The sequence below is a fragment of the Alligator sinensis genome, unplaced genomic scaffold (assembly GCF_000455745.1).
Source record: "Alligator sinensis unplaced genomic scaffold, ASM45574v1 scaffold984_1, whole genome shotgun sequence".
Classification (NCBI taxonomy): domain Eukaryota; kingdom Metazoa; phylum Chordata; order Crocodylia; family Alligatoridae; genus Alligator; species Alligator sinensis.
The window spans coordinates 131,998-158,209 of record NW_005842204.1 but is presented as its reverse complement, the minus strand read 5'-3'; the positions used below and the strand labels follow the sequence as shown (position 1 = coordinate 158,209).

Below are 26,212 nucleotides of genomic sequence, written 5' to 3'. Positions count from 1 at the left end.
GGGGGTATGGACACAACTGTGAGAGGGAAGGGGGGCATGAGGGGTGGGGGAGGGGCAGAGGGGTGAGAGCCATGCCCCCCCCCCCATGGGCTGCAGCGGGGGGGGGGTGTGGGGCAGTATGGTTGGTGCTCCTCGGGCACCTGCCTGCTTTCCTGCTTCTGCCGGCCGGGCGGTGCTACATGGTCTAAAATCCCCGTGTTAGAAACGGGAGCGTGGGTTGCTGCATCAGTCGCACGAATATAAAAATAACTTTTCAAATTTTGAACTCGTAGCCTTCGTGACGCGACTGGTAAATTCGGTCTTCATCCTATCCCCCCCCCCCTGAATTCAGAGAGGTTTCAGTGGGCAAGAGTTGAGTTAGCTGCGTTACCCGGAAGGATTTCGAAACTCCTCATCTTTCGTGTAGACGGGGGCTGTGGTCTGTGTCGGCAGAAGGCCGGGCGGGGAGGCGCGTAGTAGCCCCGCACGTCCAAGCTGCGTGCGCTTCTGTAGGCTTCAAGTGCTCCCACGACGCGAGAGCAGAGCCAGAGGAAGCAGCTTGAGTACGTGTTTGATGGTTGAAAGTGCCTCTCATCCCGGCACCGGCTCGAGTCGCTCTATTTCAGCAGTAGCCAAAGTACTAGTTACATAAAACTCGCAGCGAGGAGCTTCGGAAGGGAAAAGAATTGAGAAATCAAAGAACTTGAGAAATGAGATTTCTCTTGCTCGTTCTAGTGGCATAACTACTACCGATGGATAGCCCAGATAAGAGGAAGCCCCCGTATACTGGTTTCCAGCTATGAATAAGTTTCTTTTCTGGCTTTTCAAGTAGATGGTTAGACTTTTTGTTTGCTTGGTTTGTTTTGTTGTGTCTGCATCATCTCCTGGGTGCGAGAGAAACCACAAATCTTTGCAATTTGCTCTCTAACGTCTCGGTTTCCGGTGCTCATTTGAAACCCCAGCAACGATGCCGCTCTCTGTAGAAGAATTAAGGAACCCTAAGAATTGTGATAAAATATAAATACAATTTAATTGTATTTAATTTAAAAATGGCAGCAGGCTTAAGAAACCTGTTTTAGTATTTTAAGAATAGGAGATATCTGTAACTGAGACAAATGTATACGTCTATCCAAACAACCCTTTCAGCTCTCTAGGCAAGCGTTAACTTTTTGAGTGGTAGAAGCTTATATTGCCCTACATAAAAAATACAATTCTTAACATCAGTGTCTCTGTCTAAAACCTTTTTTTGGAAAATTTAAAAAATCAAATCTATTAATAGATTTAATGTACACATGGAAAGACGTGGTGCTTTATATCCAAGAAAAAATATAGTAAAAATGCAGCTATTTTTGACTTGTGTTTTGTACCAGGCGTGGCTCGTGAACGCTGCAATGGTGGGGTGGATGGAGCATTCCACAGGAGTGTCGAGGGGGAACCCCCTGGCTCGGTGATGTGTTGTAGGGGAACCCCGGTGTCTTCCCCCCCCAACCCAGGAGTCACCAGTTGCTGAGCTGGGGAGGGGCGGGGGGCACATGCCACGTGACCCCGAAGCGCTGCTTGTCCACTTCCGGGTCTGTTGCCGAGCGCTCTGGGTACCCCCCTGCGCTCCCGTGGGATGCTCGTCCGCCCCGCCATCTCAGTGTTCACGAGCTACCTCGTACCTTGAGGTGTGTAGAAAAAACATTTAAAGCCGTGTCTATGTTCAAATCATTGAATCTTTCCGAATATCTCCAAATTGATTCGGAGGGTGCCGATTTGATTCAGAGATGGTAAAGGGTCTCCCGATTCAATTTGGATTCAGAGATTCGGCCACCAAATCGAGCTGAATATCCACCGAATTGAATCAGCGACCGACAGCCCTAATGGAAAAGCTGTGCAGTGAATTTACATTTCATGGTAAATGTTACACTGTCACTTTATAATCAGTAGAGTAGAGTGAAATGACATTTGAGACTTTTAAGAAGTGTTTTGAACTCTGTTGTATTTTTTCTTTGTCTCGGGCCTTGTCTTTGAAGATAAAGAGAAGAAAAAAGGGAGAGTAGTCAGCTAACACTATCAAATCTGTTAGCCTGTGACTCCAAAAGGATTAAGAAAGATTTTGCATTAGGAAGGCTTTTCTGTTGTGTTAAATCGATGCAAGAGAACATGATGGTCTACCAGTGCTAGGATTGGGTCAAGCAGCCCTGTCCTGACAGCAGCAGGTTCACTTGCTTTCCAAACGTATGATATGTTGATACTGCGGACTTATACCATGCCAAGGCAGCAGCAGTACTTTCAAAGTACCTCATTACTCTGGACTTCCTCCTGAACCAGACTTGATGTAGTTTTGTTCTCATGGTGCTATAGGCAGGCGAACCAGCACGATACAGATTGCCCCAGCTCCCTGGTTTGAAGCCAGCGCGGCTATCCTGCTTCCAATTGGGAATCTAGACACCTTGGAATATCATACCATGCATGAAGGTTCCTATATCTGCCATGTCTTGCAGTGGAGCCATAGCAAGAGCTTTTTGTATGACTTGAAATACTTGGAAGCACTACTATCGATGCATAGTACAGGTTGGCAGCTTATTCTGAGACGTTGTTGTTGCTGCCTAGTTACATTATGTATATATAAAAAATACATGGTTGGTTGGTTGTGGTTTGTATGGCGATTTGTAAATAGATCTAACATTTTAACTGTTTTGTTTCAGTTCAAATTTGAATATCAATGATGTCCTGGGAAACTATTCACTAACTCTGATTGATGCACTGGATACCTTAGCGGTGAGTTGCCAAAAAACTGTACTTTTAAAAGTCTTAGTACAAGATAAATGTGCAGATTGCAGTGGTTCTGCCAGCAACAGTGATCCTGAGGGGAAATGAATCATGACCTGAATAGCTTTTGGGAGGGCAGGGGAGGAGAAAGGAACTGGAGGCAGGAAGATTGAAGGCAAGGTAAAGGTATGCAGCAAGCTAAATTAATTTAACAGGTCTGAATTCCTCGTAGAAGAGGAGCATCTGCAGTTGCTCTGGTTTTTGTCCTGTGCTCAAGTTTCCTTTGGCTTGCATGCAGTCTTCAGTAGGAATAGTCCAGTAAAGCTTTCTTTAAGCTGTCTAGCTGCGGTATGTATATTATATGGACAAAGTGCTAGAATTTTTTTAATGGCAGCTCTTTGACTCCACCTTGAGTAAATTAAGAGCTCCTGAAGGGAAGTTGAAAAAGGCATAGCAGGAAATAGGAAAGACCAAACTGAATTTTACAAATTCAGTTAGTCACTTTGGTTCATGTGTACTGTCTTGCCAGGCGTAGTCTCTTTGGTAATTAAAACCTAAAGGCAGTGTTGAACTGGGCCTGGTAAGAACTGACTGAAAGAGAGGAGTCATTTGGAAAGGAAACTTGAGGGGTGTGAAATGCGACCCTCTTTTAATGCATAATTCTTTCTCTGTCCTCGTGGATGTTGTGGCTATAAGTTTGGGTCATACTTTGTAAGTGTCTTCTCTCACTGAATCCCACCCGTATCGGTTTGCCTCTTGTAAATTAAACTAATGCCAATCCATGTCAGTAAAGTGACTTAATTTCAGTGTCAGTGCTCACCATTCTACCTACCTGTCTTGGACAGAAGTGTAGCCTTACTGTTAGGCTTTCTACTAACCAAAATCTTATGTTTACCGCTAGGAAGACGTTAAAAACAATAGAGTTAATCTGCTCTGCCACATGTAAGGGTGTATCAAGCAGGTGGAAAGGGGTTGGGTGTTTTTTTGCTACTATGCATGTGCGCTACAATTCTTCCATGTTTCGTAGTCTCTTTATGTTAAAAAGTCAGCTTCTTGAATTACCAGGTGCTCACCGCTACCTGCATATGTTTTCTTCCCTGCGTGAATGCTGCAGATGGATATTTGTTTCATGAAAGATTGCATACAAAAGAACCAAGTCTGCATTCTAAACTAAGTTGTTTCCTTGTTGCTGAAATGGATTACATCCATGTGGTGAAAAGCCACAGGCATCCAGCAGCACACAGCCGTGTTTTACGGAACTCTTGCTCTTAGAGCAGGATGTGAATAACATTAACTGACATAACAGATAAAGATCTGTGGGTAAAACAGCTGGCTTGTTTTTCTGCCCTGGGAAACTACCTATTGCACTCCAGTCTGTCTTGGGGCTGTTTTATTCTCGAATATTAAACTTTGACAAAAATCTCATAGAGGGCTATCCCTCGGCCCTCCTTGAGCTACTGGTCTTGGAGACTCCTTTCCTCCAGATCTCTACTACTGCAGTTTCACAGCTGGGTCTGATAACTGTACATGGCAGACTGGCTGGTCCAGGTTCAACAAGCTTGAAAAGGAGCTGACCACCCTCTTATAGAATTTTAGTGTGTACTTACTCAAGCTTGAACCTGGCCTTCCCCCTTACTTTTGGAGAGAACCATGTAGAGCACTAGAGGATACTACCCTTCAAGGCTACACTGGGACATTGGCTCTGTACTGCAGGTGTTACTGACCAATTGCTGAGGTAGGACATATGACAGAGTATAGGATGTGGACACGGTGTACAGCCCTGTGTTGCTGTTAATTACCAGAGGAAAAAATCCGGAGAGGGTAAAATTGTATATTTGAAGCTGCATTTACACAACCTGCCAGTGCTGTAGAAAGTATTTCTCTTGAGGTCTTCCTTTAAGGTGTACTGATCTTGTTTGATTTGTGTATTCACAGCATTAAGGTAGTCTAACTGCCTTTGCAACAGTACTGCAGTTGGTAGTGAAAGGAAGATGTATGCTGCTGTCCTCATCTCATTTTATTTATGTTTTGGAGTAGCTTCTGCATTAAAATGCAGTCCTTTGGTAGAACTGCATAAACTGTTTGGCAGAAATGGAGCCGTATTTTGGGGGGGGAAAAAAAAAGTTGTGTCATTAATTCTTCAGGTATTTGTAAGGTAGATATTTTGTCCTTAATAAAATAATGCTCATTATATCTCTACGTTTTCATTTGATCAAGAGCTGCCCAGAAAGGGAAATGAATAATTTTCTAGTGGATTCTGTCACACTTCTTTATTTCCACTATATATGCCACTGGAAGACAAGCTGTTTATTATCTTTTAGGAAATAAACTGTGGCTTAGGGGTGAGTCTACTAAAGTTGTAGAAATATGAGCTGGAGTTAAGGCTTGGTGTTAGGGCTGGATTTTCCCGTTCCTTATTGTCGTACGTCAGGAGTTAATTCAGTAGAGTTCTCTGGGGGCGGGTGGTGTGTGTGTGTGTGTGTGTGTGTGAACGAATGTGGCTGTGAAATGCTTTGTCTCAACATACGTAGTCGTGGTTGAAAGAATTTTTATTCTGTAGGTTTCAATGTACTTGATTCTTCCTGTCACAAACCAAAAAACAATCTGGCTGTTTTACATTTCCCTCCAAATAGAAAACTTTGCTTTAACTTTTTTTCACAGACTCCGCTAGTACTTGAGTAATTAATTTAGCAAGGGATGACCATGTTTTTACTCAAATAGGCAAACTATAAGAAAAGGCAGATGGATTTCTATACAATTAACACGAAGGCACATGTGAACACTAGCTTAAAAAAAACAAAAAAAAACAAAAAAAAAGCACACTTAATGAATTACAGGGTTGTGTTTTGTTTTTTTTGGTCTTGAAATGACCCATGACTTTGCTTTGCTGGGGTAGGGTGAAATGTTACAAGAAACGGGGCATGTAACACTGGAAGAATGCCTATTTTCACTTGCAGCACTACAGCTAATTTTTTTGCAAAGTACCCTTGTCTTAAAGCAGCAAGTGTCAGGTGTGATCATAGAAGGGAAAAAAGGAGCTAATCTCTAGCCAGAGAGGATGCTAATATTTGTTTCCCTTTGTATAATTATCTGCCAGAACTCTTCATATTCTTCAGTATTTTTCTTTCATCTTAAAGGTAATGGGGAATTCCTCAGAGTTCCAGAAAGCAGTGAAGTTAGTGATTGACACGGTTTCTTTTGACAAAGATTCAACAGTCCAGGTCTTTGAGGCAACGATCAGGTATGTCATCATGAACATCTAATTAAAGAGCTTTACATGAGCATCTGGAAACATTACAAGAGGTGGCTTTGGCTCAGAAAGACAGCTAGACATGAATTAATATTGCTGCTTAAGTGCTAATAGAATGGGGCTTCCTTAACCGTTGTGCAATTAAAAGGTTCACCCGTGATCTTTCAAATGAATTGGTCTTTGTCTTTTGTTTGAGCTATAAAGTTGAAATGAAAGCCAGGGCTGTTATGGAGGTCAGTTTCAAAGAGAATTATTTGAAATGTTCTTATTTAACAATATGTGTTTTAAGAGTTACCCCTCATTTCCAGAATTGCTTCAGCTGATCCTATTGGGGGAGGTTTTTAGTGATTTATACAAAAATTTCCATTTCAAATTTCTAAAGATGTGTACTCTGTATACTGTAGATACACTTGACATATTTTGTTGAATGGATTTTAAGTATAGGTGATACTTAAAATCCATTCATCAAATGGAACTAGGACTTTTAGTATCTTTACATCTTTTCCTCGCCCCACATGGTCTCTGAAGACTACACGTTGGATAACATTTTCCCAAGTGACTTGAAGCTGTTGACCATAATTGCCCTGAGAAAATACAATAGCTCATAGGAGCAAAGGCTAAATATTTGTTTCTCACTTTTATTTTAGCTTCAGTTGAAGTAGCTTGGAAATTAAATGACTGTCAACCCTTCAACATTTATTTATTGACCTTCAACATTTATTTATTTTTTTTCTTAAATGAAGTCAAGATGCCCCAACTCATGTATGCTTGGAAATGCTGGTTGTCACCCTGGGTGACTTGTACTAATAGCAGATCCCTATGCCTTCAGGCTTTTAGGTGAGGATTTCTGTAGGGTCAGTTTAGGGGCTTTAGCACTCGGTCTTTTTTGCCTGTCATCCAAAAAAGGCACCATGCAGCCTGGGACTGGAATTCATCTTTTGCCTTTTTGTTTTGTACTCAATACTTGATCCTCTGCAGGTTGAAGCTTCTATTGGTGCAGGGTCAGGTCTTACCCCTTTTCCCGACTTCCAGATATCTTCTGTCCTCAGCTTGACACATCAATTTCCTCTCTAAATCACTTGTCCCCTTCAGTTTAGATACAGTTTGTCCTTTCTCTGGCAGTTGGCTTCCTTTTGGAAGCTTACTTTGAGAAACCACTGTGGGTTAAGACTCCTAAATGTTTTCCTTATCTGCCTATATCATTGTAGTAGTCCTCAAGGGATATAAATGAATTATCGAAAAAAAAGCTTTCCAAACAAGTCTGGGCAGTTTCACTGAGTTCTAGTTAGCTCTGATGTAACTTGACCTCTGGACACTTGGAAAAGGCTTGTTCACTATTTTGTGGTCCTTTGGCTAAGATCAAGTATAAGTCTTGGCTATCTGATAAGGATCTGTATATTGTCATATAGGGACCAGTCACGTAATTCTCTATTGCAAAGTCACTTGGGTGTATGAGATTTGTCATTCCTCTCTCTCTATCTTCACTAGGATTTTGGGAAGTTTGCTGTCTGCCCACATCATAATTACAGATACTAAGCAGCCCTTTGGTGACATGACCATTAAGGATTATGATAATGAACTCTTGCATATGGCTCATGACCTGGCAGTGAGATTACTACCTGCCTTTGAGAACACCAAAACTGGAATTCCATATCCACGGGTAGGTGTAATATCATGTATATTGACCTCTGAGAATAACTTGCTTTCTCGTATTTATAAAGAAATACAGCTCCTTCTGATTCTGTGGTATCTGACTTCAAAAGTAAGTGGCTTATGCTATTTGATACTCTGCAGATTCTTTTGAGGACTTCCTTCCAGTCTCTGTGCTCAGTTTAAGATAAATAATTTAACACCCAGCCTATTCCTGTTCAGATAACATAGAATACTTATTCTTCGTTAGTCAAACTGTACAGGCTTCTCCTTTTTCTAATGCTTTCTAATTACTTTTAGTGTTGTGGGTTAACTTTTTAAAGTAGCATGTTCAATGAGACATTTAAAAAAAAAATACAGCAAGCAGGCTTCTAAGCTTGGTCCGGTGGTAGGCTGGGAGCACTGTATCATCTGGATGTCATCTGCGAGGCTTGGGCTGTGGTGTAGGGGAGGAAAAGTAAAAGAAAATTTTTTTTTGATATCAGGAAGCACTACTTCATTGTCAGGGCAGCTAGGATCTGGGACCAACTTCCAAGGGAAGTGGTGCTTGCTCCTACCCTGGGGGTCTTCAAAACAAGGCTAGATAATCACCTAGTCGGGGTCATTTGACCCCAGTACTCTTTCCTGCCATGGCAGGGGTCGGACTTGATGGCCTGCTCAGGTCCCTTCCGACCCGACCAACTATGAAAAATGGTAACCACTACCTTGATGGGAGAGTAACTTCAGTGCTGTCAGTCAATTAATATTAAGATAATGCCCTGAAAGAGTAGAATTTAAATGTGACTATAGGTTAAAGTCTTCTGTGTTCTTACATTGGTAGTCTGTGGCAATTTAGATGTCACTGGATATATTTATCCAGCTGAGTTAGGAAACCCTGCTTAGCTGTGGCATAGAAGTAGTGATTGCATTTGTTTGGGCAAATGTAGGATTTTCAAGGAAGAAGTCCAGACATAATCAGTGTAAACCAGTGCTACAGTACGCTTTTCCTGATTTAAACAAATGAATTGCTCCCAGGCCTTTGGTACTGTTTAGAGTTTTGCTTAGTTCACCTGCTTGGAAGTGGGAGGAACAGGAGGAACCCTTTTTAGACTCTGTTAATGCTGAGCGGTTAATGCTTGAGCCTGTTGGAAATACTCATGACATCTATTTTCCTCCAATCAGATTTATTCTCATACTGTAGAACAGTAATTCACATAGCACTGATCTTTTTTGGGGTTGATGTGGAGTGCCCAAAGCAGTGTTAGGTGTGTAAACATGATTCATATTATAAAACCAGAGATTTCAAATAGGAATCCTCAGGGTGAAAAACATTCTGCCCTGTTGTGCTCTTGCTGAGTTCTTTGCAGCAGAAGAATTGTGAGCTTATTCTTCTGTAGTAAAAAAAACAAGCAAAAACTAAGAGCTGGCATTTTCCCAAGGAGTGCCTTGAGTCTAAAAAGGTTGAGAACTGCTGCTGTAGAAAAATCAAAACTGCCAAGTATTCTGTTTGTTTCTTACTGTTGTTCTGAATCATGTGGGCAGCAGTGGAACCAACAGGACCCACCTTGCTATCCATTTCTTGCTTCTTGAAGTTTGAGTAACACAAGGAAGTCTTGCAAAGTTTGCATTTTGAGCAGTCAGAGACCAGGTGATGACTGCAGTAGAGAAGTTGCCTTGCATCCCTGCTACCATCGCAATGGCTGGGGAAGAAACTAACATTAACATGAGATCTGTGCCGGACTGAAGATTGGATGGGTGATTTGGCAGAACACGAGCAATAGTGAGTGATTGTAAACCCTCAACAGAGAACTAAACACTGGCTGAGAAGTTGACTGGAAATGAGATGATGACACACTCGACTTATTGCTTTGTGTGTCTGAATGTATGGCTTGTGGGGAGGAGGGGTGAGAGTGAACTGGTCTTTCACCCTGACCAGTGAGCTTGAATCCAGGCCTGGCAGATAGTAAATACACTTCTGAAAGCCTGGAGTTTAGTGCTTCTGAGTAGAACTTTTCTGACAGCTTAGCACAGGGATTGTCAGCGGGGGGTAAGCATACCCCCAGCAGGACTTGGGAAGGCCCTAGCGGGTATGCACAGGTGGTGGCGACAGAGTGCTGCCACTCACCAGGCCACGCAGGCACTGGCCAGATGCAGGGGGCAGGGGAAGCCTGCATGTGGCAGTTGCCACCACTCTGCATCTGGCGGAGTGCTGCCCCCACCCCACCGTCCTTCTCTGCTCTGTGTCCGGCTGCCGAGGGTATGCTGCTCTTTGTCCAGCTGCTGGGGGTACACTGATCCAAAGAGATTGAAAACCCCTGGCTTAGCAGACTGAATGTATTGTGGCGGGCAGCAGGTCAGGCTTACTTCGTAGCGTGTCCTAACTAATGTGTTTTCTGTCTGGAGGAAATTGAACTTTTATTGGGTTGTGATGGCAGCCTTGTAGCAGAGAGAATTCATGAAAGTGATCAAGCTCTTTCACAGCTATGATAGGTCTCAATTTGATTTCTGCCACTAATGTACATACAAACACAGAATTTTTTTTAAAAGTACAGAATTGAGAATCCACTAAACTTTGGGTAGAGGATAAGAGGGTTTTCTTTACTATAGTAATGGATTCTAAACATGGATAGTGCAGCAAGACTTCCCCTGTGAAAGCTGGAGGTTGGGAAATCGAGGAGCAAAGTGAGGCTTACAGAGGAAAGAAGAAAAAGCTTGCAAACCTGGATACACGTGTTGAATGTCACAGGTGCCCAACACTTGTATAAACTGAATTGTACACATAGCCCCTCTGAAAATTTGGGTTTAAGTACCTGCTTGTTTTTAGGCCTATTTTTTGAGACCAAACATGGAACTGTGATTGCATTTAGTTCTGGCTTCATAATGGAAAGTTAATCCATTTTCTCACCCTAACTAATTCATTCACACTTCATCTGAAGTCTGACATTTATATAATACAGTTAAGAATGCAACTGAACAGTAACTGCTGTTACAGTCTTAGAGTGCTTGTACTTGAACCGGGGCCTGCTCTGACCCACTGTAATTGCATGTGGAGCATGTAATTACTCTATGGTGGAGCAGACTTGATTAATCAAAGCCTGCTGGAGCATGTTAATTAGCCTGCTGCAGCCATGTCTTGTATATCAGTGTCCTTGCGCTTCAAGGACACTTGTCCACGTGACGCCTCTCGTTTCCACGTTACACTTTTCCTGTGTCCACGTGACAGAAATCGCCGTTAAGTTTGCTAAAATAGCATCTGTGTATCCATGTTATCAGCTGATTTTATCGTTTTAGATTTTTTTTTTTGGTGGTACTTTAAAGCACCTCTGGCATGTTTTAGTTTGACCTAATGAATTTCTTCCATGAGGGTTATTTTCATCATTTTAAATTTGTAACATGGGTCTGACTTACACCCCAAAATGTGGGTTTTTTCCCCTACTTTGCACCTGTTGCACCACCAGGTGGCACTTGGGTTCACTTGTAAATCCACTGAATCTCTATTGTAATACTTCAACACGACTCCAGGGGCTAATCTTGCAAGTTTTACTGGTGAGTCGGTTCAAGGTTCAGATTAATGAAAAATACCATTTTTTTTGGATTGTTTCCTGTGTTTGCATGTACTTTGTGGCAAAGATCAAATAGTTATGGGTCAGGCAGTTCAAGACTCAGGCTACTTAAAATTAATTTTTGTTGGACTCGGTTTTTGTTTTTCGGTTTGGCATGGCTGGGGGCACAGGTCAGGAGTGAGGGGGACCAGCAGGGCTGGGAGGGTAGGGGTAACCCTGGTGGTACTCAGATGAGGTACCCCCCTCTCCAATGGAAGGGATTTAGCAGGTGTTAGTACACTATGGCAAGGGTAGCTGCTTATGGGGGAGCAGGGTTTCCCAAAATATGAGGAGCAGATCCCACAAAATTTGAGGCATAGGCACCCCAGTGGGGTGGGGTAAAAGAGGTGAGGGTAACCCACTCTGCAGTAGGGATTCCCTTCTGCAAATAACTCAGCCCTCTGGTGCACTGGCTGGGAATTGAACCCAGATCTCCCCATGTGGCAGGAAAAAGCTGTACCACTGAGCTTTCAGTGCCTGACATCTTGCCTGCAACTCCAGGCTATAGTGTCTCCGGGATCCTCCATGCGCCATCTGCATGCTGAGCTGCCCAGCTTCATGCCAAAGTGGGGTCAGAAAGAACCTGAGCTGCCACCTGCAGCTCGGGGCTTTGATCCCTCTGGGACCCACTGCACACTGCTCCTGGGAGGGTAGGAGGCTGTGGATCAGGAGTGAAGGGCACTGGCAGTGTATGGTGTGGGCTGTGCTAAACTGTTATATGTGGCTGTTTGACTCCTCTCTGGGGTGTATCTCAGCCCTCCCCATACACCAGGGGCGGGCAATTATTTTGGGCAGAGGGCCACTTACTGAGTTCTGGCAAGCCATTGAGGGCTGCATGACAAGCAGCCCAGGGCAGATAAATATGAATTTTCTAAATTTTTTAGGGGCCCCGCAGGCCGGATAGAATGGCCTGGCGGGCCACATCTGGCCCCCGGGCCACATTTTGCCCACCCGTGCCATACACTGTTATATGCAGCTGTTACACCCCAAAGCTGGGCACGTATCTACCATTCCCATGCACTGCTGTATGTGGCTATTACACCCCAGAGCTAGTCTACCCCATGCCATGCCACACTGGGGGACTTGCTTCGACACCCCTGACCATATGGGCTGGACCAGGGAGAATTTCCAGCTGTAATCCCAGCCAAAAAACAGCCCAGTTCCAGAAAGACAAGAAAACTAGAAAAACCACAGAGACATGGCGTGGGGCGTTTGGTTGTAGTCATGTTAGTCTAAGGACATAGGCAGGCAAAGTTCTTTGAGTAGATGTGATATCTTTTATTAGACCAACTGAGTAGTTGAAAAAAAGTTCTTGGCAAGCTTTTGGGCGCAGTCACCCTTCTTCAGGCATAGGGAGTCTCTGCCGTTCTGAGACTCCAAGAAATGAAAGAAGCTAAAAAGTGTTGTTGGATCTCAACGAAAATGTAAATAGGGTTGGCAGTGTCACTCATATGTAAATAGGGTCAGCCAGAGTCACTCAACTAATGTTACAGGTTCTGTTGAGGAATCTTAAGGTAATGGTTTGAAGGGGTATATGGTCCTCTCCAGTCCTACAGGAGGCACCCAGTTCTGGGGTGTAACCGCTCCATAGAAGTGTATGGGGAGGGCTGAGATGCACCCCAGGGCTGGGTGCAACAGCCACATAAAACAGTTTAGCATAGCCCACACCATACACTGTTATACGTGGCTGTTACTACCCAGAGCTGGGTGCACCACCAGACACAAGCCTCTCTAAGAGTGCATGACTCTCCTTTCCCTGTAGTGGCCTGGGAGTTGTGACACAAGCAAGTGTGGGGGCTGGTGGTTGGCGCCTGCGGCACCTGCCTGTGTTCCTCACTCTGAATCTGAAGCCCCCCGCCCCAACAGCTCTGCCAGTGCCTCTCATTTCTAGCTAATCTGCAGCCCCCTACTCTTCCAGTCCCCTTCCCCACAAGCCCTGCTGGTGCACTTCACTCCCTACCTGCAGCCCCCTACACCTTCAGCCCAGCTGGTGCTCCTCACTTCTTACCCGCAGCACCCTTCAGTTCCAGAAAGAGGCAGCAGTATGATGGTCAGGTGGAGCAATGGCAAACAGGGTGGTCGAAGGGGGACAGGGACATGGTGCTGGGGACAAAAGTAGGCTTAGAAGGAACAGGAGTACCAGAGAAGAGAGGCAAGCTTGGGAGGGGGTGGTTAGAGGACAGGATGGAGAACCAAGTATTGAAGGGATCTTGTCATAGGCTGGGAGGATATGACTGTGGGCAATGATGATCTGCAAATGCAGCAGTTAAAAGATTGACATGCAATTTGACTAAATGATAAGAAAATTCCTGTAATTGAGCCTGGGCTATTTCTTTCTTTGCCTCAACCCACACCATGCCCCTGCTGTGCGGGGAGTGGGTGTGCCCAGAAAAAAGCAGGAGGCTTTGCAGATGAGGTGGGCAGCACTGCCTATTGAACTCCCCCCGCCAAAGTGCGTGCGTCTCAAGCAAAACCACCAACAATTCCCCCCAAAAACCAGCCGGCACAACCCAAGAAAATAAAACCACCAAAATATCAAATCTCGTCCTAAAATGCCACCTGGCAGTAAAGTAGTACTGAAAGGGCAGGAGGGTAAAATAGTTCTGACATGCCCTCTAGCGCTTTTGTACTAGTCATAATAAGCCCTTTCGTTGTAAAGCACGTCCACGTTACTCACCTAGCCGTTTTAAACTATGACGGAAAATTTAAACCGGGAACATTTTTAGTGACTAAATGCCGGGTATGTGGACCAGCACCCTACAATGGCAGTGGGGGTGGTTTATGTAAAGCTCATCGAACAAGCTTAAATTAAAGTGCCCCCCCTGCCATTTTGAAGTTACGAGATGCACAAGATGCTCTGGGCACTTTAGTTGGAACGGTGCTCTCTCTCAACCCCTGGAGCATGTGTAAATGCCTCTAAATGTTGGATGCAACTGAAACTCCGTGTTTTTGTTCCCACAGGTGAATCTGAAGAACGGCGTCCCTCCAGACAGCAATAATGAGACCTGTACTGCCGGAGCTGGCTCTTTGTTGGTGGAGTTCGGGATGCTTAGCAGGCTGCTTGGGGATTCCACGTTCGAGTGGGTGGCTCGGCGAGCTGTTAAAGCACTCTGGAATCTCCGAAGCAATGACACTGGACTGTTAGGTAGTCAAGTACCACTCAGTGCTTCACAGATGTCTTGGTCACCTTGGTCAGAAAAGAATGTATTGGCTGTCTTTTGTTTTTAATGTCACGTTTGTGGGAATAGACCTATAAATATCTTACTGAGTGGTGAAAGTAGCTGGGATTTACTGTTTTCCAGCCACTCTGTGGTGCTTCCCTCATGCTTTCACTGAGGGCTAGGTTAACTTTCACTCACCATGAGGGAAGAGCAGGCACACATCGGTTACCACCAGAACAGCTGTGAACTTCCCCGTTACCTATGAGTTATCCATATATCCATACTCTGAATCCCTTGAATGGTAGTGCCAGATGCAAAAAATTGCCTTCACGTGAAAGAGGGACACTCGCTGTTTGACCTTTTATATCGTGCGCTCCTTGTGTACATACACTTATCACGGGACAATGGCACTGGCTATGCTGAGAAAGCAGCCTATTTTAATGGAAATCCAGGGCACAGGTACTCAATGGAGAATTGTGCATAATAGTTCTGAAGCACACCTGATGGATCTGCTAGATATGAAACTTGGTGTTTCTATATGTGTGGTCCTTCTACCGTAGCTTAGAATGGCCTGTGAAATAAAGGCAGAAGGATTTGATGTTTAGGCATGGAATAACTACATGTGAATTAGCTTTACTTTTTAATCTGAGTGTGGTCTGATCACTTAAGTGATTCCATTTGTGATCCATTTCCTTTCACTTCAGCTAAAATATACTCCAGGAAATATCTTCAGCCGTATTTATTTCTCCCCCTCCTCTCTCTCTCTCTCTCTCTCTCCCCCCTTACTCATGAAGGAAATGTTGTGAATATTCAAACTGGCCATTGGGTTGGAAAACAAAGTGGCTTAGGAGCAGGATCAGACTCGTTCTATGAATATCTTTTGAAATCCTACATTCTCTTTGGAGAAAAGGAAGACTTGGAGATGTTCAATGATGCTTATCGGAGCATTCAGAATCACTTAAGAAGAGGGTAAGTTTCATATACTTATTGTTCCCTTAAATTAAGAGTGTCTGTAGTATATGCCAAGTTATGTATAGTATCTGCTGTACTTAATAGGGAAAGCTGTCCTCTTTCATGGAAATTTTTCTTCACTTTTGTTTCCTCCATATTCTGACTCCCTTTTTGAAGTTTGCACCCAGTAGTAATCCTGTCTAGATCAGTTGATTGGGGAAGGAGATGAATACTAAACTAGTATTTATTTGCTGCTTAGGCTAAGTATCTGGTTACCAAGTTCATAGACTTGGGGGTGAGATCAGAAATAGATATAGTGCTGGGACTCTGTTCTCAAAGTACCGGTGAGTCTCCTATTAATGCAAATTAAAATTAGGGCCTGATTTTTTTTGTAAAATGAAGATTAGTACATGGGCGTCAATAAAAATCTAATACCCTGAAACTTATTATTTGTTTGTGCTTCTGTTAGTGTTGTGATGCATCCTGTTTAATGTGCATTATATTCTTAGAAAAGTTGAATGTTTCTATGTTCTCATTGTTATGCAGGCGAGAAGCTTGCAATGAAGGTGAAGGTGACCCTCCTTTGTATGTTAATGTAAACATGTTCAACGGTCAGCTGATGAACACCTGGATTGACTCTCTGCAAGCCTTTTTTCCTGGACTGCAGGTAATCTCAATCCTCAGCCTTTTGTGGTTAGACAGTACAGTGGGTTGGTGTCAGAGGTGTTCATTCCAGTGCAGGTTCTGGGTTGCAAGCGAGTCCAGACTTGGGGTCCCCACTAGCAGTCATTGGGTATGGTTTTTGGCACCAAGGAGGACCAGGCTAACAGCTGGGAAAAACCTGCTTGAGACTGCGTTGTTAATGCTGCAGCTTTTATTTTCAAGAATTAATTCTGAATTCAGTTATGCCTTTAACCATGCTATTCTAGAACTGAGTTAGGAACATTCTTGTTCCAGTGCTTAGGTGTGAAGATATTAACCATATAATTGTGGCTCTTGCTGGAAAAAATCTCCCTTGTTTAGGTGCATATTGCAAATAGCATTTGTGCACCTACAGGAAATGGGAGGTAAAGCCTCTCAAAAGCAGCTGTCTGCATTGTATTGTTGGTATAGGGTTTATTGGATTTGTGTTCATAGCTGCTTCTGTCTCTAGGTTTTAAAAGGAGATGTGGAAGATGCTATTTGTCTCCATGCCTTCTATTATGCCATATGGAAGCGTTATGGAGCTCTCCCAGAGAGGTACAACTGGCAGTTACAGGCACCGGATGTCCCCTTCTATCCGCTAAGGCCAGAGCTGGTGGAATCTACTTATCTTCTTTATCAGGTACCTGACATGTGCTACTCTAATCTGGAGAAGCTTTTTGGCCTGTACTGCTTCTGCTTTTCGTAATGTATATTTGGCCGCTGCCATGCTGCCCAACCTCTGTCGGGAACAGTCTTTCCCGAGTGGTCTTGGGACTTGTGTAGACAAAACAGGGGCCCTAATTTGAAGTGGTGGGTTTTAAAAAAACACCGCTTCAATTTAAGGGTGTTTTAAACCCCTGTGTCATGCCCACAGCCCACTGACTTACCTGCCTCCCTGGCAGGGAGGGGAGGGCAAGCTGCTGGCAGGTGGAGTGATCCCTGGGCTTCAGGAGGGGCTGGTGCTTCCCTCTGCAGCAGCAGAGGTGTCGTGTGTCTCCCCCAACAGTTTCCGGCCACTGGCACCCAGCTGGGGTGGTCCCTGCAGCTCAGGCAGGCAGGCTCCATGGGGAAAGGTGTGGGGGGGGGAAAAGATTGGGCTTGCCACTTTCCTTGGGCAGAGCCTGCTTTCCTGGGCTGCTGCCTGCAGGTCTTCCTGCAGAGGTGTGGAGCTGCATGGAGCCCAGTGCTTCGCTCCATGGCTGTAGGGGCAGCAACAAACTATAAAACTCCTAAGAGGAGTTTTAGTTTGCTGCACCCCAAGTCATTTAAGGTGCATTATGCTGCCGAATTTCCTACAGCGGCTGGAATTAATGCACAATACGCTGCCGAGGTGTGCAAACACTGACACCATTAAAGTGGTGCAAAAGCATTGAGCCCGGTTTAAAGTGTAGTGCATACGTGCCTCTTGTTTCTTTTGTACACAGCCTTAGGTGCTTGGGTGTCGCAAAGAACCCCTGATGATTTACTTGCTTTGAAGGTGAAAAAAGTTGAAGGGCAGCTTTATCGCTAGCCTTCGCAACATATTTTCCTTCTGATACCACACCTGGCAAATTCTTGTGTAAATACTTTTGGGAAGGAAGTTATTACAGTACAGGTAGACTGTCAGAGAAGCACCACCTATTCTTAAGCATAAAGGAATATCTGTGCCTTGTGGTTGTGCTACATTAACTCCTTCAAACTGATGCCAATAAACTCCCACTGTAATGAATGACAGCTTTAATGTTATAAATCCATGACACACATTTTTCCTTCTCTGCCTAGGCCACCAAGAATCCTTTTTACCTTCATGTTGGAATGGATATTTTACAGAGTCTGGAGAAATACACAAAAGCCAAGTCAGTTTCCGAAGTTTTTTTAGCTTTCTCACCATTGTAAATGTATTTAGGTATTGTTTGTGAAATGTCACTATCTACCACTGGGGGCAAAAAACGTATTTAATAAAAATGAAGTTCTGAAGGTATTTACCATATCCAACTGGCTGAAAGCACTAGTCTTTGAGCAGAAAATTGCATCCTCAGGCAGAAAGAACTACACAGTTCTTTGGAAAAATGAAGTGCTCTTCTCTCTCTAAATTTTAAGGACATGTACACCTTTCCAGTAATGCATCCCTTGGGACCATTATTGGCAAAGTCAGGGAACTGGTTTGGTTGCCTATGTTCAAAGAGCTTTCTTTAGCTCAAATTCGGCTTCCTTGTCAAGACATTGCAACTGATTTGTTTTTTTTAATATATGGGCTCTTCATTAGAAGTGAAATGTTGTAACTTTTTATAGCGGGACTTGCACTGAAACTAAGTAATCTGGCTTTAGACCTGTTTAGGTAAAACAAATTTATTGGTACACTTTATCTGAAGTGTATTTTCTGTGTTGCACAGTGGCCCTGGATGATTATTATAATTTTTTTTAATTTGCCAATCAGTTGAACAGAATAGTTCTTTGTTACTTGCAAAAAAAAAAAAAAAATGCTTTGGCAATTACAGGAGAGAGAAGATCAGGACATTAGCAGTATGCATGAGAGCATTAACTAGATATTGTTATCCTGTGATTTATGAGGTGCTGGCCCAAGAAGTCACAAGTTCAGACGCTTTACAGTCCGGGACCACCCATGTGGCAGTGTAGATCATGGCCCTTCTTTTGTCAAGATGGGAGTCTTGCTTTTCAATAAGTGGTGCCTAGAAAACAAGTCTGTTCAATAAAAAAAATATTGGGGGTTTGTTACTAGTTTTTCCTCTGTGGAATAAAAAACAGGTTTTTTTTGAAATAATATCCAGAATAGCCAGCAGTTCAGTAGGTTCACCTTGGATACAAGTGACCCAGGTGTTCCTCCATACTTTGAATTGGGTAAATTAGAACCTTGGATCTGGGTCTTCCATATTCCACCGGAGACTGCTGACTCCATGGGCTGTTTACTGTAGTATGGTGGAGAGGGAGCTGTGAAACTATTTTTGCACTATGGAAAGTTTATTTTAATTAACTGGCACTTTTTCCAATTAATACAAATTTTATTTAAAGAATTCCTGACCAAATCTATTGAGTATATTGTGGTGACACTCTCGCTGCTTTTTCAAGGTTTCAATGCTTCAGAAGTGACATCTGCCAAAAAAAAATAAAAAATTACTAGTGAGATACTTTTTGATGGCTTAAAACAAAGGAATGCCCCTCCCCGCCCTTTTTAATGTCAGCCCCTGTTGTTCATTTAGAAGGAATGAAATTGAACAACTTGTTCATTTTCAAGTACCTAATGGAGTGGCAATAAAACCAGTTTGGTTTTGTGTTTTTTAATTTTTCAGATGTGGCTATGCTACGTTACACCATGTTGTAGAGAAGTCTAAAGAAGACCGAATGGAGAGCTTCTTTCTCAGTGAAACATGTAAATATTTGTATCTGGTAGGTATTTATTTCTCAGATCACAACCCAAAAACTCAAGTCTTACTTTTTAGTAGTATGTAGCACTAATGGCTTTTTCATTTGTAGGCAATGTGGGCAGGCAAGTGATAGCATGGGAAGGTATAGAAGGTTGTTATAATTCAAGTCACTAACTTTTGAATTAATAACATGAACTATTTGTCCTCAAATTTCAGGGTGGAAGCATTTTATTAAAAGGAGTGCTCAAGAGTGTTTACTGTGCAATATTATTTATTTTATATTCTTTTAAGAAACTAATGTCTTTGTGCTTTCAAGGTATTAATGCCACTAAAAGAAACAATGTTGGGTGGTGGATTTTCTATATCCATTTGAAGTGTCCGATAATGAACCGATGAATCCATGCTTCATGTTCTCGTTCTTTCTCTTTCTCTTCCTCATGCTTAGTTATTTGATGAAGAGAACCCAGTGCACAAATCTGGAAATAAATATTTGTTTACTACTGAAGGGCATATCGTGTCTGTGGACAAACGTTTTCGTGACTCAGTATGGCAAGATATCTTCCCAGAAGAGGAGGAAAAGAATGCACAAAAACTCAAACCTAATGAAGTTAAAGCAGTCAACTTCAGCTCCAATGTAAGCCCTTTTATAAAGTGTCTGGCTGTGTTATGGTAGAAACGGTGAGCCCAACTAGGCAGGACAGCCCTGGGGAATAGAAAGTCACTTGGCATTGGTAAGTAAGGCTCTAGAGCAGGAGTGTCAAACATAATGCCAGCGGGCTGAATTCAGCCTCCTGGGCAATCCACGAACAGGGTTCTGCCATCCCGTGCCCTTGAGCCCTAGTGGATGTGGCAGGAGGGTGAATAAAAGCCGACTCAGCCCTGGTTGCTCTTTGGCTGTTTCTGTCGTTACTGCTTCTGTGGACCCAGGTCCTCGGCCCTTCCCATGCTGGACCCAGAGTTTCTCTGTGCCAGACCCAGAGCTGCTAGCTACTGCCCTGGCATGAAGCATATGTTAGCAGAAACTCCAGCTCCAGCTTTGGGCATGCGGCAGGAGCTGGAGTCACTGCCACATGCATTGGACAGAAATGGGAGCCACCCCATACCCTGGATTGAATCTGGCCTGCAAGAAGCTCCACTGCCTGGACCCAGCCTGGGGCAGGAGGAGAGTTTGATGCGCCTGAAGCTTGTACTTCATTATTTTTAAATTTTGAATGTTTTGGGACGTAAAAGAGAATAAGTGCTTCTTTGGGTCTGGATGGCATAGGTACAGTCTTATCAGCTCCAATTCTCCTTCCTCTGGTGACTAAAAGTTAATTTACTATCTGGTGGGTGTGATCTAGGGGATAGGGACGAGCTCAGTTGGCACCCTCTAGTTCTTACAGTTGCTCATACATCTCTTGTCACAGGCTCTTTCCTTTTTTGATGTTTGAGGCCAAGATTAAATGAACGGACAGCTTGTCCTTTCACCTTTCAAAGACCTCCAGGTATTTCAGTGAGTTGGGCCAGGTGGAAAAAAAAACAGGTTCTTCAGGAAGAGGGTGGCAGGGAGCACATGTCAAAGCCAGTGAGCTAAAGAAGGGATACCTTAGTATTTTGCTTACAATGGCACATGGCGTGCCCTAAAAAAAAAAAAATACTAAGAAGGGGGGCAGAGGTTGGGGGGATGGGAACAAAGAATTATCAGATACAGCAGATTGGGCTACCACATGTGGTACTCAGCTCTGTAGTTAGTACCCAGTAAACCAGTGCTTCTCAGCCAGGTGGCGAGGTACCCTGGGGTGCCTTGAGAACCTTTCAAGGCTGCCACACAATGTTAGCCCTGTTAGATTTGCAAGCACAATTCACAGAAGAAACCCAGAGATTTCAAGTAGAAATCCATAGTTGCGGTCTTTCTGAAGTTCTTTGCAATAGGGAAACTGCTCCATTATTTTTAGGCAAAAAAGTGAAAACTAAGAGCTGACATTTTTCTTAGGGATGCTGTGAGCCTAAAAAGGTTGAGAACCACTCCTGTAGTAGTTCTGCAAATGTGCACACATTGTAATATTGAGAATAACTGAAATTCCTTCATTGCCAGTAATTGTCTTTTATCTTTTTGCTCCCAGTGTAATAGAGTCCCTGATGAGAGGAGATACTTGCTGCCACTGAAGAGCATCTACATGAGACAAATAGATCAAATGGTGGGCTTGATTTGAGCTGTTCTCCCCAGCAGTGCTTTGTCCTAGGACGGAAGTAGAGTTTGTGGTGTAGACAATTCTCTCCAGCTACACACGCACACGCACACGCACACGCACACGCACACACACACACACACACATCTACAGTGAATCCTTGCATACAGTGAATTGCTTATCTGTAGCCATCATGTTTCTGAAGGATGTAACCGTGAACTTGGAGGGAGATCTTGTACTAATACGAGTTACAGTCCTTAGAGTGAAATGTTGTAAGTATTGGAAACTCTGAATACAAGGTGAACAGGGTTTTCTCATGAGACTGCCATACAAAAATGCTAGTCTTGCAGTGAAGGCTGGTTAACTTTTTTTTTAAAATCAATTGGCATATGTCATAAATGCTGTTTAGCTACCTCTTTGTAGCTGCATTGCAAATGCTATTTTTTGTTTTTTTAGAGAGGGTCTGATGCTGAAGGTGAAAATGTTTTGGCATTTGGTTTGGAAAGTAAAGGGAATGTGCAATTTTGTCTTAGTGAGTCTAATCATTGGGCTAGTCTGACTAGCAATAAACAATGCCAATTATTGCTCAGGTAGAAGACACTTGTAGATTTTGGCTGAAACAAATATTTTTAGAGTAACAGCTTGGAGACAAGACAGGTCTTGGTCTTATAAGATATCTCTGTAGTCAAGAGATCCAGCATGTAGGCAGATGTATACAACAGTATTCTTAACACTAGTTGCATAGCCACAAAAGTGTACTAGCTATAGAAACTAGTAACTGAAAAAAATAAGGTGCCTTTTTTGTGGGGAGGGGGAAGGAAGAGATGCACAAAGCCACATGCAACACTCTTAAGCAGCTCACCTTGTATACCTATCTGTGCAGGTGTTCAAAATGTTCTTCAGCTGTTTGTCATGCATCTAGTGCCCCTTCAGGAGAGTTGCTGATTAAAGCATACAATTACTGACAGGGTAAGAAAACATTCCTAGTAGCATATTAATGGGTTAGTGCCTTAAGCTCATCTTCACTCACAGAAAAGCTGAATTTCTTTGTGAGGCACAGGGAGGTGGCATTGATTTTTTTTTTTTTGGGTTTTTTTTGTTTTTTTAAAGAAACTAATGCTATGATTTTGTGGGTCACAAACATGAAAATGATGATTTTAAATACTAGAAAGATTATAGTGTATTATGCTAATTCTAAATAATATTTTAGGGTTGGAATTGGCTTCTTGAAGTTGGCATGTTGACTGATAGAGTGGTCCTTCTGGAGAGGCAGTCAGTAGAGGGTTAATGGGGGTTTGCAGTAAATCAAGAGCCACTGAAATCAACAGGAGTAGAGTGCTCCTCACCTGTAGGCACTATGCAGCATCTCACCACATTGTTCCCACTGGGGCTACTTATATTTAGTCTGTTTGATGCCATGTGATAGTTTCTCGTGTCCAAAAGGTCATTGCTAGAAACCTGTTGTAATGCTGCATCCCTTGCCTTCCCAGCCAGCCTCTTCAGATACACCAAGGTCAGTTCAGACATGCCTGAATATTGAGCTTATTTTGTGAACTCTTAGGAAGAGAGCAGTCATTCTGGACCAACTATTATGAAGGAAGAAAATCACTTCAACACAGACTGAAACCCCCCCCACAAATTAATGGCTACTATTTTCAGTGGCTTATCAGTTAGTCTATTTTAGGCTTCAGTTGCAATCAGTTCAGCTACCTAAACATTGTTCTCCACTTCAAGTAGAGCCAAAAATTAAAGAGATATTTCAGTAATGAGGACAGATTTGATCTGCAATTCCATATTGTCCTATTACAAAAAAAATCCAATTCTTCATAAGCCATATGTTGCTTTTATTAATTTTTTTCCTAATAAAAACATGATAAAAATAGTGTGTAAGAGGTTATTGCCTAGTGTTTTTAATATGCAAATTCATCTCAGGGATCTCAAATTAGAATCTCCTGTTCATCCAACCCATATATATTATTTTCAGGCAAACAAATCTTGTCTTCCAATTTTACCTAAGACCTTTTCTTGCAAGGGGGAGCGAGTAATTTGGTAGAGTTGAGTGTACATGTCGAAAAACAAATCTAGTAGAATTAGATATGCTCAAAGATAAGGATGCAGGTAACATCTAGATATTTCAAGTTTTTTGGCAAAATTATTGCTAGAATGTTATTTCCTAGTGACTTAACTGTGTGTGTGTTTATAACGGAATACTTTCAGGGTGTTAAAAACCAAAGATGTATTCAGAGAGTACAGGTGACAATGTATGGACTGTTAGTTTACTTGGCGATGCTGGTAGACCTTAGTATGGTAATCTAGGTGCAAAAAACGTATTGCAGAAATATATTCTGCCTACCAAGGAAGGCACAGAGCAAAAAGTATTTGGTCATTTTGAAATGCTGCTGCCTGAGCCAGACTCCTTACAAGTTGGTAACTTTTACCTACAGCACTTGGATAGTCATGATTGAACAGTGCTGGGAGCCGTTGGTTGATGCTAACAGCGGTAAAGGTTGCCCTAGGCGTTCTGCCAACAGAAGTCACCAGTGGAATTTCCCCAACCCCTAGTTCAGCTCTTTCAACATGCATTGTATGTCCTGCCACTCCTTAGCAGTGTTTGTGCCTTCTGAAAAACCTGGCTCAGCCATGAGTTCTGGTTGGGTGTCATGCATAGGAATATGCTTAGATTGGGATAATTCACAAATTCACTTGCAAATTCACTTGCTGTTCAGGAATGCCTTTTATTTTTTTTTTGTTCATATGGATTGTCAGAATTGGAAAAGGTGCAACAGGGGCAGTTGTCTACTCTTTCCAGTCAATGTGCCTCAAACTTATACCAGGTGGATATATTTAAGCTAGCAGTGAAGTGATGTCTCCATGATATTTTGATACCTGGTGTGTCAAACCACTAGTCGCAATGCCAAATGAGGTGTGGCCAGCTGCACACTAGAAAAGGGTTGAAATCTCCAGTTTACTTTGCAGAGGTGATTTAACGTCCTGTGGTAAGAAATCTGGGCCATAGACTTAAAATAGTGACCTAAAGGTAAAAGGCACCATATCTTTGAAAAACTTCTCCTCCTTTGAAATGTTTGTTTTTGAAATAAAATCTTTTTACATTGCAGAGCACAGGACATATGTTTTTATGCACTAGAATGGAAAAATCTGTGTTGTTGTTCTTAAGTTTTATATTAAAGCCAAGTTAAAAACACTTCTGGGATAACTTGCTGATGCATATAACTTTGTACTTTTCAGTGTAATGTGCAATATAATTTTTTCTGATTTTAAAATTGTATTGTATGTTTTAATTGTAAAATCTATTTATCGAGGGGGAGATTTGTAAAAGGACCAAATCTTCTTTTTATAATTGTCCTAAGGACTTATTCAAATTGAGAGTTTAGCTTTTACAGATTTGTATTAAAAGGATATATTTGATCTTTTACCTGTGTTGTCTCTTCCTTTTTTTGTAAGGGGGACTGGAGAAGTCGCTCCCCTTCATGGGGTGATAGCATCCCTGTGACTGTTGATGGGTTCCTTTCAAGACCGGCATGCTTAACTCCCCTCTCTCTTGGTCTCCACAGTTCAGCCACAAGCTGGTGCATGGACAATCGTGATAAATAATAGCTAAAGAGAAATATATTTGTTAGAAGAGCTGTGTGGGGTTTCTTTTTTTTTCTTCTTCATGGACTGATACCTCACTGGTGGTCTTGGCTTTCTTTTCTATAATGCTTCCCGCTTTCCCTGTTCTGAAAAAAATGCTGTGCAAGTCTTTTTATTCTTTTTCCATCCCTCAAATTTCCTCAATTTGGAAACAGTTTCTTTTGTCATCTCCCAGCACAAAACTATAAGTGTATTGGCACAGGAACCTTCTCTTATGCACAGTAATGGGGGCTTTGGGGGTTGCTTACGACCCCCCTGGAAGAGAAGGGATGCGCTCCCTCTTTTGGCACCCAACTTTCAGCAGGCTGCTAATGAACAGATGGGGGTGTTTTTGTGACGCACGGGAAGGAGGATGGTGCAGATTAGAGTAATTGCATGTGTTGGGGTGAGGGGACATGTTTGTGCTTTTTTTCCTACTAGTTCATTTTCTTCCCCCCTAATCATTAAGTGGATATAGAAGAGGCTTTGTTTTTTGGTTACAGTGTTGCAACTTATCTTATGGGGCATGGTCACAGATGTGGTGGTTGTAGTAACCTAACCACGGTCTGTGACCTCTGGGCAATTATTAGAGTACATTTAGGAGTGAAACTGTCAGCTAGTATTTCCTTCTTTTATTTTTCCTTTTCCCTTAAGAAAGAAAGGGTGGGGAGAGATCCCCAACCCTTTCTTATCTCCCTCAAGATATACACAGATGCCTACTGACCTCTTTCTTGTCTTCTCCCTCCCCACTACTTTGTCTGCACTTGGCTGTCTATTGAATAGAGTTTGAAACCCTTTGTGGAATTCATTAACCTTTCCTAAGGATGTCAAACCTTGCCATGACTTGCAGTCTTTTCCTGGAACAATTGACATTTGTTATGGGAAGCTTATGAGTGCAGGAGATGAGAATTTTTCCATAGTGCTAGAGCTGCACTCTGGGCCTTGTAAATGCAAAAGCTCAGAAAGATCAGGCTGTGTTTTTGTTTTACAGCATTCACAAGACCAAGCTTCTCTTTGGCATAGCTGCCTTCAATGATTTCTA

At 42.8% G+C, this 26,212-nt stretch overlaps 1 protein-coding gene across 1 annotated transcript in view; it reads left to right on the top strand.

Annotated features, from left to right (window-relative positions):
* EDEM1 (ER degradation enhancing alpha-mannosidase like protein 1) overlaps positions 1-24,973 on the top strand; it is a 26,662-nt gene extending 1,689 nt beyond the window's left edge. The window contains exons 2-12 of the mRNA XM_025207693.1: positions 2,670-2,742; positions 5,871-5,974; positions 7,472-7,643; positions 14,176-14,359; positions 15,170-15,344; positions 15,873-15,993; positions 16,480-16,650; positions 17,772-17,845; positions 19,298-19,394; positions 19,818-20,006; positions 21,475-24,973. Coding sequence (XP_025063478.1) covers positions 5,874-5,974; positions 7,472-7,643; positions 14,176-14,359; positions 15,170-15,344; positions 15,873-15,993; positions 16,480-16,650; positions 17,772-17,845; positions 19,298-19,394; positions 19,818-20,006; positions 21,475-21,564 — 1,374 coding nt within the window. The 5' untranslated portion in view covers positions 2,670-2,742; positions 5,871-5,873 and the 3' untranslated portion in view covers positions 21,565-24,973. The remainder of the gene's footprint in view (positions 1-2,669; positions 2,743-5,870; positions 5,975-7,471; positions 7,644-14,175; positions 14,360-15,169; positions 15,345-15,872; positions 15,994-16,479; positions 16,651-17,771; positions 17,846-19,297; positions 19,395-19,817; positions 20,007-21,474) is intronic.
* Positions 24,974-26,212: the final 1,239 nt, after the last annotated feature.